General features: G+C 42.1%; 1 protein-coding gene across 1 annotated transcript in view; it reads left to right on the forward strand.

The window, feature by feature from the left end:
* The first annotated feature begins 12,132 nt into the window (after positions 1–12,132).
* LOC115198133 (arylsulfatase J-like) overlaps positions 12,133–14,002 on the forward strand; it is a 28,113-nt gene continuing 26,243 nt past the window's right edge. Inside the window, exon 1 of the mRNA XM_029759842.1 lies at positions 12,133–13,126. Within this exon, the coding sequence (XP_029615702.1) occupies positions 12,822–13,126 (305 nt within the window). The 5' untranslated portion in view covers positions 12,133–12,821. The remainder of the gene's footprint in view (positions 13,127–14,002) is intronic.

The raw sequence follows: 14,002 nt of genomic DNA on the forward strand, positions 1-14,002 counted from the left end.
ATCGGGTCAGCCGCTTGACCGCACCCCGTCTCGTTTGATGAAGGTGGTTCACATTCCCTCCATATCGGCAGATCAGGGATAGTTATATAGGGTACTACAGTACATTTCGCCGTAGGGACCTTCACCTCCCACATTGGTATTTCCCATAACACACTCTGGAATGTCTGACAATGACTATGCAACTTGGTAAAAAGTCTCACAGCTATTCAAAGGCAGGAAATCATGAATGTCTTGTGTAAATGTCTTTAATTGTTGGTGCAGAGAGCTATCAGAAGGTGGGCCGGTTTATCACAGAACCTGTCGTTCCAGCGAATCAAATACGCTTTCTTCAAAGCCCCAGCAGGAAGCTTCATTATTCTTTGGCAGTTTGGGGAGGCTTTTTTCATCTTCCCCTCCATATGTAAAATGAGTCACCTCAACAGGGAGGCAATTATGCAGGAAGACAGCTCAGTGGGAATGTGCTGAGAGGTTGGTTCCTGGAACAGATTGTGGGCTGGCAGGCCCCAGCATCTGCCAGTGTCTGTGTGGGGTGCCTACATGCATGGGCATTTGCACTTTAAGTCTAAAATTTCTCTGTAAAACAAATTCCTTGGAAATAGGACATACAGAGTCTTCCAATCTTCCAAAGCCAAGGGGATTTTACCTCACACACACAAACACACACACGTCTGACTCCTTGCATCCTGTATGCCATTGCATCATCATTGTGGGCCAGTCCGGCCGGTGCATCATCATCGTGGGCCAGTCCGGTTGGTGCATAGAGTGGAAGCAGGTACAGTCACCGTTTGTGCCTAGTTACATCCAAATTTGGATCGCTAGACATTCTGGAGCCATTCTCCTACTTACACTAAGTCATTGGTGTCTGTCAACCTTGTTTGCCAAGCAGAAAATGAATTCACGTCTCAGACACCTTCTCTCGGGGTGGTTATGTGGGTCCATGCATTAACTCTCACTGGATCCTAGAGTCTGTTTCAGAGGCTTTCATGGACACACACACACACACACACACACACATCCATGAACACACACACACACACTGTACAATCCCACCACCGCCTCCTCCCCAGACACCTCTGGCCCAATTCACAAACTCACCAGCTCTTTATATGAAACTCAGTCAGTATCATAAAACTAAGTCTAGTTTCGTAGTACTGCTTGATTTAACCGGTGGCTGAATCCCTCTAAGAAAATAAACCGTTTTTCTCTGACACCAAGTCTACTCCAGCCAAGTGGGCTGCACATTTTGGTTTATGCCCTAGCCCTACACAGCTGATTCAAATAATCAAAGCTTGATGATAAGTTGGTTATTTATAATGGCGCCGGAGGAGTTGGCTGCCGTTTTACGGGCTCTTAACCAATTGTGCTATTTTGTGTGTTTTTTCGCATCGTTTGTAACTTATTTTGTACATAATATTTCTGCCACCATCTTTAATGACCAAAAAGAGCTTCTGGATATCAGAACAACGATTCATCACCTCGAACTGGACAAAGATTTTTTCTTTAACAAGTCGGACGCAAAGGATTTACTGCTGATACCGGACCAGGCCCAAATCCCTGTTATTCACATGAAGAAGAGACGCCAATACAGGGGACGCAGGTGCCTTGTGAGAATTCGTCGGTGAGTGGGTAACCCGCCTCGACCATCTGTACTATTGGCCAATGTGCAATCATTGGAAACTAAACTGGATGAGCTCCGTTCAAGACTATCCTACCAACAGGACATTCAAAACTTTAATATCTTATGTTTCACTTAGTCGTGGCTGAACGACGATATGGATAATATACAGTTGGCTGTGTTGTCCAGGCATTGAGGGGTGGAGGGTTGTGTCTACTTGTCAATATCAGCTGGTGCACCAAATCTAATAATAAGGAGGTCTCAAGGTTTTGCTCACCTGAGGTAGATTATCTCATGATAAACTGCAGACCACACTATTTACCAAGAAAGTTCTCATCTATGTTTTTCGCAGCTGTCAATTTACCACCACAAACCGATGCTGGCACTAAGACTGCACTCAACAAGCTGTATAAGGCCATAAGCAAACAATAAAATGCTCATCCAGAGGCGGCGCTCCTAGTTGCTGGGTACTTTAATGCAGGGAAACTTAAATCCGTTTTACCTAATCTCTACCAGCATGTCACATGTGCAAACGCCTTGAGACATGGATTGTGTATGTGTGCCATTCAGAGGGTGAATGGGCAAGACAAAAGATGTAAGTACCTTTGAACAGGATATGGTAGTAGGTGCCAGGCGCACCAGTTTGTGTCGAGAACTGCAACGGTTTGTGTCGAGAACTGCTGGGTTTTTCATGTGTATCAAGAATGGTCCACCACCCAAAGAATGCCAAGCCAACTTGACACAACTGTGGGAAGCATTGGAGTCAAGATGGGCCAGCATCCCTGTGGAACTCTTTCGACACCTTGTAGAGTCCATGTTCACGACGAATTGAGGCTGTTCTGAGGGCATAAGGGGGTGCAACTCAATATTAGGAAGGTATCCTTAATGTTTTGTATACACTCAGTATATATACAGTTGAAGTCGGAAGTTTACATACACCTAAGGCAACTACATTTAAACTCAGTTTTTTCACAATTCCTGACATTTAATCCTAGTAAAACTTCCCTGCTGTAGGTCAGTTAGGATCAGCACTTTATTTTAAGAATGTGAAATGTCAGAATAATAGTAGAGAGAATGATTTATTTCAGATTTTATGTCTTTCATCACATTCCCAGTGGGGCAGAAGTTTACATACACTCAATTAGTATTTGGTAGCATTGCCTTTAAATGGTTTAACTTGGGTCAAACGTTTCGGGTAGCCTTCCACAAGCTTCCCACAATAAGTTGGGTGAATTTTGGCCCATTCCTCCTCACAGAGCTGGTGTAACTGAGTCAGGTTTGTAGGCCTCCTTGCTCACACATGCTTTTTCAGTTCTGCCCACAAATGTTCTATATGATTGAGGTCAGGGATTTGTGATGGCCACTCCAATATCTTGACTTTGTTGTCCTTAAGCCATTTTGCTACAACTTTGGAAGTATGCTTGGGGTCATTGTCCATTTGGAAGACCCATTTACGACCAAGCTTTAACTTCCGGACTGATGTCTTGAGATGTTGCTTCAATATATCCACATAATTGTCCCTCCTTTTGTGAAGTGCACCAGTCCCTCCTGCAGGAAAGCACCCCCACAACATGATGCTGCCACCCCCGTGCTTCACGGTTGGGATGGTGTTCTTCGGCTTGCAAGCCTCCCCCTTTTCCCTCCAAACATAACAATGGTCATTATGGCCGAACAGTTCTATTTTTGTTTCATCAGATCAGAGGACATTTCTCCAAAAAGTACGATCTTTGTCCCCATGTGCAATTGCAAACCGTAGTCTGGCATTTTTATGGCAGTTTTGGAGCAGTGGCTTCTTCCTTCCTGAGCGGCCTTTCAGGTTATGTCAATATAGGACTCGTTTTACTGTGGATATAGATACTTTTGTACCTGTTTCCTTCAGCATCTTCACAAAGTCCTTTGCTGTTGTTCTGGGATTGATTTGAACTTTTCGCACCAAAGTGCGTTCATCTCTAGGAGACAGAACGCGTCTCCTTCCTGAGCGGTATGACGGCTGCCTGGTCCCATGGTGTTTATACTTGCGTACTATTGTCTGTACAGATGAACGTAGTACCTTCAGGCATTTGGAAATTGCTCCCAAGGATGAAACAGACTTGTGGAGGTCTACAATTTTATTTCTGAGGTCTTGGCTGATTTCTTTTGATTTTCCCATGATGTCAAGCAAAGAGGCACTGAGTTTGAAGGTAGGCCTTGAAATACATCCACAGGTACACCTCCAATTGACTCAAATGATGTCAATTAGCCTATCAGAAGCTTCTAAAGCCATGACATCATTTTCTGGAATTTTCCTAGCTGTTTAAAGGCACAGTCAACTTAGTGTATGTAAACTTCTGACCCACTAGAATTGTGATACAGTAAATTATAAGTGAAATAATCTGTCTGTAAATAATTGTTGGGAAAATTACTTGTGTCATGTACAAAGTAGATGTCCTATCTGACCTGCCAAAACTATAGTTTGTTAACAAGAAATTTTTGGGTTGGTTGAAAAATGAGTTTAAATGACTCCAACCTAACCGTATGTAAACCTCCGACTTCAACTGTTTATACAGTGCATTCGGAAAGTATTCAGAACCATTGACTTTTTCCACATTTTGTTATGTTACAGCCTTATTCTAAAATGTATTAAATAAAACATTTTCCTCATCAATCTACACACAATACCCCAAAATGGCAAAGCGAAAACAGGTTTTTAGAAATGTTGGCAAATGTATTAAAACAGAAAGACCTTATTTACATAAGTTTTCAGCCCCTTAGCTATAAGACTCGAAATTGAGCTCAGGTACATCCTGTTTCCTTTGATCATCCTTGAGATGTTTCCAGTGGCGATTTTAGCATGTAAATCTTGGTGGGGCAAAAAATTAAAATGTGGGATGCATGCCAGCAAAGCCAGTACGCAACACAACACTAAATAATACATTAATAGCACTTTAACGGTGACAAACGGTGCCCACAGACTGTTTGGTCCAACATAAAGCTGACCCAACAGCAGAGTCCCAACAGCAGAGTCCCAACACCTTACCACTGCTACACCTGGCTTTCATTGGAGCCTTGTCTGGCAGCGAAACAGTTAATTCAGTCTCATTTACTGCCTTTAAAAAAAACATAGGTCATATGGCTGACTTGCTTAAACAAAATGTGGTTTCTACCCACAGTTAAGATGTACAAGAGGCAATCCGTAATTTCGATGAAGACATTAATGAGCGAGCGAGCAACGACGATATAACTATTTGTTCAGCCCTTTTGAAATGTACAGCGACAGAATTCAGAACATGGGCCGTTCGTGCAGTGTACTCCCTGTACAACAAGTCAGAACCGTAGGATAAATAAAGGGGGAAATATTGACAGACAATGAAAGCTCTTACAATATTCAATGATTACATTTCTCTAAAACAGGTTATAGGCTACATGTGCACAACCAAGTTAGAACAGTAGGCGAAGTTATGAGGTGAAAATAGACCAAATTATTAGGGTGAGGCACATTGAACGGCGTTTGGGTCTTTGCGTGTCAAAAAAGATACACGTCATATAACAATATCTGATGCATCAAATAACACAATTCTATTATAGAATGTTGTGTATGCTGAATTTGCACATGCAAGTCAAGCGCCACCACTACAATAAGTAGCACTGTCAAAGCTGTACAAAAAAAGTTGGCAAACAAGCACACACCGGGCCACGAACGATGTGTTTACAATACCACGTTGGTGAAAATAGACCAAATTATTAGGGTGAGGCACATGGGCTACTAACAGCTTACTACACAACATACACTTAGTATTACTTTCTTAGCTACAGTATACACATCTCCCTGGCATATTACATCATTTATGCAACAGCATACAAGACATTTTTGGACTCACCTTGTGAAGGTGGCGCAGCGGTCCCTTGTGAGCAAATTTTTTTATCACAATCTGCCATTCTCTGGATTTATGGTGGGAACTCTGAGAAAAAAAACACACAGCCACTCCATTGAATAGCAGGCTAACATTAGTGGTTGCTTTGCAATGCTTGCAGTTAGCCACTGATTCCTTCCAAACGAATTTGCGATTTCCAACTTGTTGTGTAATATTTATGTCCAATGGCCGATGAGCACCGATGCATTTTATCTATAATTTCTCTTCATTATTTATCTTCATATGACAATGATTAATAAGGATTTACCAGTAGATTGTCGACTTGATTCATGATGATGACTGCTAGCGAAGACTTTGAAAGTAAGATGTTGACATGATCAGTCCAATAAAAGCTACTGTACTTATAACGTTATTTGACGTCATATTATCTGTGGCCAATGACCTTGAGCCTTCTTGGATGGGCACTTCTAATATAACTCTATGGCAGGACCCAAAGGACTGAAATGTGGATGTCTACCCTTACTAAGCACTTAAACTTGGCGATGACGTACTGTCCCCTTGAGTGACAGAGCACTGAGCAAATCACGGCGCAATGCTCCTATTTTCTGCTGGCTCGCCCCACCACCACAGAAAGCACTGAGCTAGGCTGAAACACCTGCATTTGGGAGCTGCCTTACTCAAGAAAACAAAATAGAGACCATGTTTGTATATGGCTTTATTAACTAAATGATTCTAATTTAAAAAAACGGATAAAAACTGATATGTGACACGTATTAATGCCAAAAGAACATGCAAAACAGGCAAAAAAACATATTTTGTTGTTGTTGTTGTAGCTAAACAGGTGGTTCTCAAAACAGATGGTGCTCTGCCCTACCTGCTCTGAATGACGGGTTGCCACTGGACATTTGATGTATGGTTTGCCCCCGGAGACCATGTGTGTACGCAGCTTTATTAACTGAATTATATATGTTTCCAAACTGATATGTGACACGTATTAATGCCCCAATTGCCCTGAATGACGGGTCACCACTGGATGTTTCTATAACATGACTGGAGTCTACCTGCAGTGAATTCAATTGGTTGGACATGATTTGGAAAGGCACACACCTGTTAATGTAAGGTCCCACAGTTGACAGTGCATGTCAGAGCAAAGACCAATCCATAAGGTTAAAGGAAGTGTACGTAGAGCTCCGAGACAGGATTGTGTCAAGGAACAGATCTGGGGCAGTGTACCAAAAAATGTTTGCAGCATTGAAGGTCCCCAAGAACACAGTGTCCTCCAAGTTTGGCCTCCAAGTTTGGAACCACCAAGATTCTTCCTAGAGCTGGGCACCCAGCCAAACTGAGCAATTAGGGTAGAAGGGCCTTGGTCAGGGAGGTGACCAAGACCCTGATGGTCACTCTGACAGAGCTCCAGAGTTCCTCTGTGGAGATGGGAGAACCTTCCAGAAGGACAACCATCTTTGCAGCACTCAACCAATCAGGCCTTTATGGTAAGCGTCACAACTGGAAGAAACCTGGCACCATCCCTACGGTGAAGCATGGTGGTGGCAGCATCATGGTGTGGGGATGTTTTTCAGCGGCAGGGACTGGGAGACTCGTCAGGATCAAGGGAAATATGAACGGAGCAAAGTACAGAGAGATCCTTGATGAAAACCTGCTCCAGGGCACTCAGGACCTCAGACTGGGATGAAGGTTCACCTTCCAACAGGACAACGACCCTAAGCACACATCCAAGACAACGCAGTAGTGGCTTCTGGACAAGTCTCTGAATGTCCTTGAGTGGCCCAGGCACAACCTGGACTTGAACCTGATTGAACATCTCTGGAGAGACCTGAAAATAGCTGTGCAGTAACGCTCCCCATCCAACCTGACAGAGCTTGAGAGGATCTGCAGAGAAGAATGGGAAAAACTGGTGTGCCAAATAGGTGTGCCAAATACAGGTGTGCCAAACTTGTAGCGTCATACCCAATAAGACTCAAGGCTGTAATCATTGCCTAAAGTGCTTCAAAAAAGTACTGAGTAAAGGGTCTGAATACTAAATGTGATATTTCCTTTTTTTTTTTAATAAATTTGCAAACATTTGGAAAAACCTGTTTTTGCTTTGTCATTATGGGATATTGTGTGTAGATAGTTTTTCCCCCCTCTTCAATGTAATACATTTTAGAATAAGGCTGTAACATAACAAAATGTGGATTGAGTCAAGGGGTCTGAATACTTTCCGAATGCACTGTATCGCCCCCACATTTTTATTACAAACTTTGTGACTGACACCGGGGGCAAACCATACATCAAATGTCCAGTGGCAACCCGTCATTCAGGGCAGGTAGGGCAGAGCCTGTTTTGCATGTTATTTTGGCATTAATACGTGTGACATATCAGTTTTTATCATTTACATTTTTTTAATAATCATTTAGTTAATAAAGCCGTATACAAACATGGTCTCTATTTTGCTTTCTTGAGTAAGGCAGCTCCATAATGCAGGTGTTTCAGCCTAACTCAGTGCTTTCTGTGATGGTGCGGCAGCCAGCGTAAAATACCGAGCGGAGGGGTTGGTAATGTTCTCTAGCTGCGCAGTGATTGGCTCAGTGTTCTGTCACTCATGGGGACACTACGTCACTGCAAAATCTACGGGGAGAGCTCGAAAATTCAGGCCCTTTGGGTGCTGCAATAGATTTATATTAGAAGTGCCCATCCAAAGAAGGCTCAAGGTCATTGGCCACAGATAAAATGACGTCAAATCATGTTATATCTACCATAGTATGATTCATCATCATGAATCAAGTCGACAATCTACTGGCAAATCATTTTCAATCCTTGTCATATTAAGAGAAATTATAGATTAAATATAGCGGTGCTCATCGGCCATTGGACATAAACGTTACACAACAAGTTGGAAATCGCAAATTCAACAATGAGTGGTTTGGAAGGAATATGTGGCTAACTGCAAGCATTGCAAAGCAATCACTAGCCTGCTATTCAGTGGAGTGGCTGTGTGGTCCAAATCTGAGTTTAAGGGTCTCTTTTCCAAGCTTAAAAGGATAAACATTAAACATTGGCCATGCTGTCAATCCAGCATGACTTCTGTCATGTTCAAAACAACTGGAAACTCTGAAAAAAACGAGCTCCGATTGGGAAAATATGTTTTTGAACGGTCATCCAACTCTGAATTTCAAGTCGGGAACTAAGGCCTCTTTCTAGTGCTCCGACCTGAAGATCAGTGATGTCATGATTCAACCTTGTTTTTTCTGAGTTCCCAGTTGTCTTGAAAGCACCATAAATCCAGAGAATGCCAGACTTTGATGACAAACTTTGATGACAAACTTTGATGACAAAATTTGCCCACAAAGAACAGCTGCGTCTTCTTCCTGTTCAAGTGAGCACAACACAACAAGGTGATTCCAAAAATGTCTTGTATACTGACGCATAAATGATGTAATATGCCAGGGAGATATGTATACTGTAGCTAAGAAAGTAATACTAAGTGTATGTTGTGTAGTAAGCTGTTAGTAGCCCATGTGCCTCACCCTAATAATTTGGTCACTTTTCCCTTCCTAACTTAGTCAACTGTTCTGACTTGGTGGTGCACATGTAGCCTATAGCCTATTTTAGAGAAATGTCATCATCAAATATTATAAGAGCTTTCATTGTCTGCTTATATGCCCCCTTTATTTATCCTACAATTCTGACTTGGTGTACAGGGAGAATACTGTAAGAACGGCCCATGTTCTGAATTCTGTAGATGTACATTTCAAAAGTGCTGAACAAATAGTTATATTGACTACGTCTGTCCAAGCTTGCTCTATAACGTCTTAATCAAAATTACGGCTTGCCTCTTATCCGCTCATCATCCCCTTATGCCATAGTTTTTACATCTCAATTATCAGTAGAAACCACATTTGTTCTTCGGGATCGGTGTCCCTTCCACAGGACGGTTGAGCTAACGTAGGCTAATGCGATTAGCATGAGGTTGTAAGTAACAAGAACATTTCCCAGGACATAGACATACAGTTGAAGTCGGAAGTTTACATACACTTAGGTTGGAGTCATTAAAACTCATTTTTCAACCACTCCACAAATTTGTTGTTAACAAACTATAGTTTTGGCAAGTCAGATAGGACATCTACTTTGTGCATGCCACAAGTAATCTTTCCAACAATTGTTTACAGACCGATTATTTCACTCATAATTCACTGTATCACAATTCCAGTGGGTCAGAAGTTTACATACACTAAGTTAACTGTGCCTTTACACAGCTAGGAAAATGCCAGAAAATGATGTCATGGCTTTAGAAGCTTCTGATAGGCTAATTGACATCATTTGAATCAATTGGAGGTGTACCTGTGGATGTATTTCAAGGCCTACCTTCAAACGCAGTGCCTCTTTGCTTGACATCATGGGAAAATCAAAAGAAATCAGCCAAGACCTCAGAAAAAAATTGTAGACCTCCACAAGTCTGGTTCATCATTGGGAGCAATTTCCAAACGCCTGAAGCTCCCACGTTCATTTGTACAAACAATAGTACGCAAGCATAAACACCATGGGACCAGGCAGCCGTCATACCGCTCAGGAAAGAGACGCGTTCTGTCTCCTAGAGATGAACGTACTTTCGTGCAAAAAGTGCAAATTAATCCCAGAACAACAGCAAAGAACTTTGTGAAGATGCTGGAGGAAACAGGTACAAAAGTATCTATATCCACAGTAAAACGAGTCCTACCTCGACCTAACCTGAAAGGCAGCTCAGGAAGGAAGAAGCCACTGCTCCAAAACCGCCATAAAAGAGCCAGACTATGGTTTGCAACTGCACATGGGGACAAAGATCGTACTTTTTGGAGAAATGTCCTCTGGTCTGATGAAACAAAAATACAACAGTTTTGCCATAATGACCATCGTTATGTTTGGAGGAAAAAGGGGGAGGCTTGCAAGCCGAAGAACACCATCCCAATCATGAAGCACGGGGGTGGCAGCATTATGTTGTGGGAGTGCTTTGCTGCAGGAGGGACTGGTGCACTTCACAAAATAGATGGCATCATGAGGCAGGAAAATGATATGGATATATTGAAGCAACATCTCAAGACATCAGTCATGAAGTTAAAGCTTGGTCTTCCAAATGGACAATGACCCCAGGCATACTTCCAAAGTTGTGGAAAAATGGCTTAAGGACAACGAAGTCAAGGTATTGGAGTTGCCATCACAAAGCCCTGACCTCAATCCTATAGAAAATGTGTGGGCAGAACTGAAAAAATGTGTGCGAGCAAGGAGGCCTACAAACCAGACTCAGTTACACCAGCTCTGTCAGGAGGAATGGGCCAAAATTCACCCAACTTATTGTGGGAAGCTTGTGGGAGGCTACCCGAAATGTTTGACCCAAGTTAAACAATTTAAAGGCAATGCTACCAAATACAAATTGAGTGTGTGTAAACTTCTGACCCACTGGGAATGTGATGAAAGACATAAAAGCTGAAATAAATCATTCTCTCTACTATTATTCTGACATTTCACATTCTTAAAATAAAGTGCTGATCCTAACTGACCAACGGCAGGGAATTTTTACTAGGATTAAATGTCAGGAATTGTAAAAAACTGAGTTTAAATGTATTTGGCTAAGGTGTATGTAAACTTCCGACTTCAACTGTATCTGATATTGTCAGAAAGCTTAAATTCTTGTTAATTGAACTGCACTGTCCAATTTACAGTAGCTATTACAGTGAAAAATACCATGCTATTGTTTGAGGAGAGTGCACAATTATGAACATGAAAAGTCATTAATAAACAAATTAGGCACATTTGGGCAGTCTTGATAGAAAATCTTTAACAGAAATACAATGGGTCATTATATCAGTCTAAAAGTTTGCAAATTCACTGATGCCATCTAGTGGCCAAAATCTAAATTGCATCTGGGCTGGAATAATACATTATGGCCTTTCTCTTGCATTTCAAAGGTGATGAAAATGTGTTATATTCTCCTACATTCATTTCACATTTCCACAAACTTCAAAGTGTTTCCTTTCAAATGGTACCAAGAATATTCATATCCTTGCTTCAGGGCCTGAGCTACAGGCAGTTAGATTTGGGTATGTCATTTTAGGCGAAAATGTAAAAAGGGGCTAATCCTTAAGAGGCCAAGTCAGCCATATCAGCTATGTTTTTTAAGGCAGTAAATAAGGCTGAATTAACTGTTTCGCTGCCAGACAAGGCTCCACTGATATCCAGGTGTAGCAGTAGTAAGGTGTTGGGACTCTGCTGTAGGCACTAAAAGTTTGTGGGCACCATTTGTCACCGTTATAATGCAATTAATGTATTGTTAGTGTTCTGTTGTGTTGTCAAGTGGCTTTGCTGGCATGCATCTAACACATTTTTTTAGAGTTTGCCCCTCCAAGATGTACAAGCTAAAATCGCCACTGCAAATGTCACTCCTTGCAGGTCTGAAAATCCAGAGAAGTAAAACATGTTGATTTCTTCTAGGAGTTATGGGGAAACAAATCAATTATATTCGAGAAGACGGTTGAAATGGATTCCATTATTTGCAATGACACTCACTCACAACCCAATAGGTTGACGCAGATGTTTTATCGTAGCTCACTGCCCACTTCCATTTACATATGTGGATTTTGGGAGAGAGAGTCAGACAGGGATGTTGAAATGACAGAACGCAGAGGCAGTGTCAAAATGCTGCATGAATTGAGCTTTCAGTTCTGCGGCGTTGAGCAGTTGACAGTGAAGCGCGAGGAGAGCGCACACACGGAACAGGACCGGAGCTGGCAGCGCGTGCTGGCATGTCAGGGTGGTTCTTGAAAAGCAGATTCGCCGTTGCTGAGAGAGGAGGACCATTCGGATGGAAAGAAACTGAGCTCCAAAAACCAACCTGTCGAGCGACGTCCCACGTCCCAGACGAAACAATGAGGTTCGGGATTGATTTTTGGACTGTTTGCAGAGCAAGACAGTGACGTAAATCCAATGACTTTGGTAAGAACCACGTTTCAAACGAGGAATAAAACATTCCGACGGAAAGATGTGTTTTACATTCCACAACTTTAGATGAACGTTTAGGTGACTTCAAAGACACCAATTGCAGAATTTGAAGTGACTGGACTGGAATATCGTCGGCCTCCGAACACAAACGCTATCATTGGTCCAGAGTAGCAGAATAGTCTATTGAGAACAATGTGAACCCACTTCTGTTATCCCGGAACATGTGCAGCGCGCCACTGCACGCACGCTGTGTCCATTATGACAAACAGCAACTTTGTTGCAATGTGCAATGTAGCAAACAATGATGCTTTTCTTTTTTCGAGAGAGTGATATAATAATTGGAATGTTTTGGTTTTGATGCAGCGTAAACGAAGGGGGTGAAAATGTTTCTCTTCAGTTTCCTGGCAAGTTTATTCGCGTTTACTTCACCAACATGTGGCTATCAGATGTCATGGGAAAATTGGAATGGCAATTTGCAAAACCGAGTGAATGAACTTGACAGTCGAACTACTCAACCTCACATCATTTTCATCCTGGTGGATGACCAAGGCTTCCGGGACGTGGGCTACCATGGGTCCGAGATCAAAACCCCAACTCTGGACAGGCTGGCAGCGCAGGGAGTGAAACTGGAGAATTACTATGTGCAGCCTCTCTGTAGCCCCTCCAGGAGTCAATTAATGACCGGCAGGTACGTTTATCCTACTGTCTAGTGGCCATTCAGATGTGGTCAATGCACAATGCAAGTGTTAGAAATGTGTTGAAAGTGTTCTAAATGTGTTAAAGTCAAGAGGTGAGTAACTTGCTGACTAGACCAGCACACGCGTGAGTCGGAGTGGCCATCACATGCATGTTGATTTTGTCCATCCTCACCAACACCATGACAGGTTAAAATACCAAAACCAACCGTGAACCAACTACATTCATTTGATGGCAGGTCGAAACACACCTGAAACGTTCATGGACATTTAGCTAGTTAGCTGTTGCTAACTAGTTTGTCCTAGGAGATGAACATTGAGTTGTTATTTTACTTGACATGCATATGGGCCTCTTTTTAGTTGGTTCTTTGTCTAATTTTTACCAGGAGTCATAAAAAATAGTGTGTTTCTCTACTTCGATGAATAATCAACATATAAAAAGGGAAACCTAGTTTGTTTTTAGATAGTGGTCTTTAATCTTCCCGAGTGGCACAGAGGTCTAAGGCTAGAGTGCTAGAGGCGTCACAACAGACCCTGGTTCGATTACAGGCTGTATCACAACCGGCCGTGATTGGGAGTCCCATAGGGCGGCGCACAATTGGCCCAGCGTCGTCCAGGTTAGGGTTTGGCCGGCGTAGGCTGTCATTGTAAATAAGAATTTGTTCTTAACTGACTTTCCGAGTCAAATAAAAAAAAATACAATTTATGAAATGATTGAATATCATGTATGTGTGGGTTAAATGATTGAATAACATGTATTTGTGGGTTAAATGATTGAATAACATGTATTTGTGGGTAAAATGATTGAATAGCATGTATGTGTGGGTTAAATGATTGAATAACGTATGTGTGGGTAACATGATTGAATA

This window comes from Salmo trutta, chromosome 8 (genome assembly GCF_901001165.1).
Source record: "Salmo trutta chromosome 8, fSalTru1.1, whole genome shotgun sequence".
Classification (NCBI taxonomy): Eukaryota; Metazoa; Chordata; class Actinopteri; order Salmoniformes; family Salmonidae; genus Salmo; species Salmo trutta.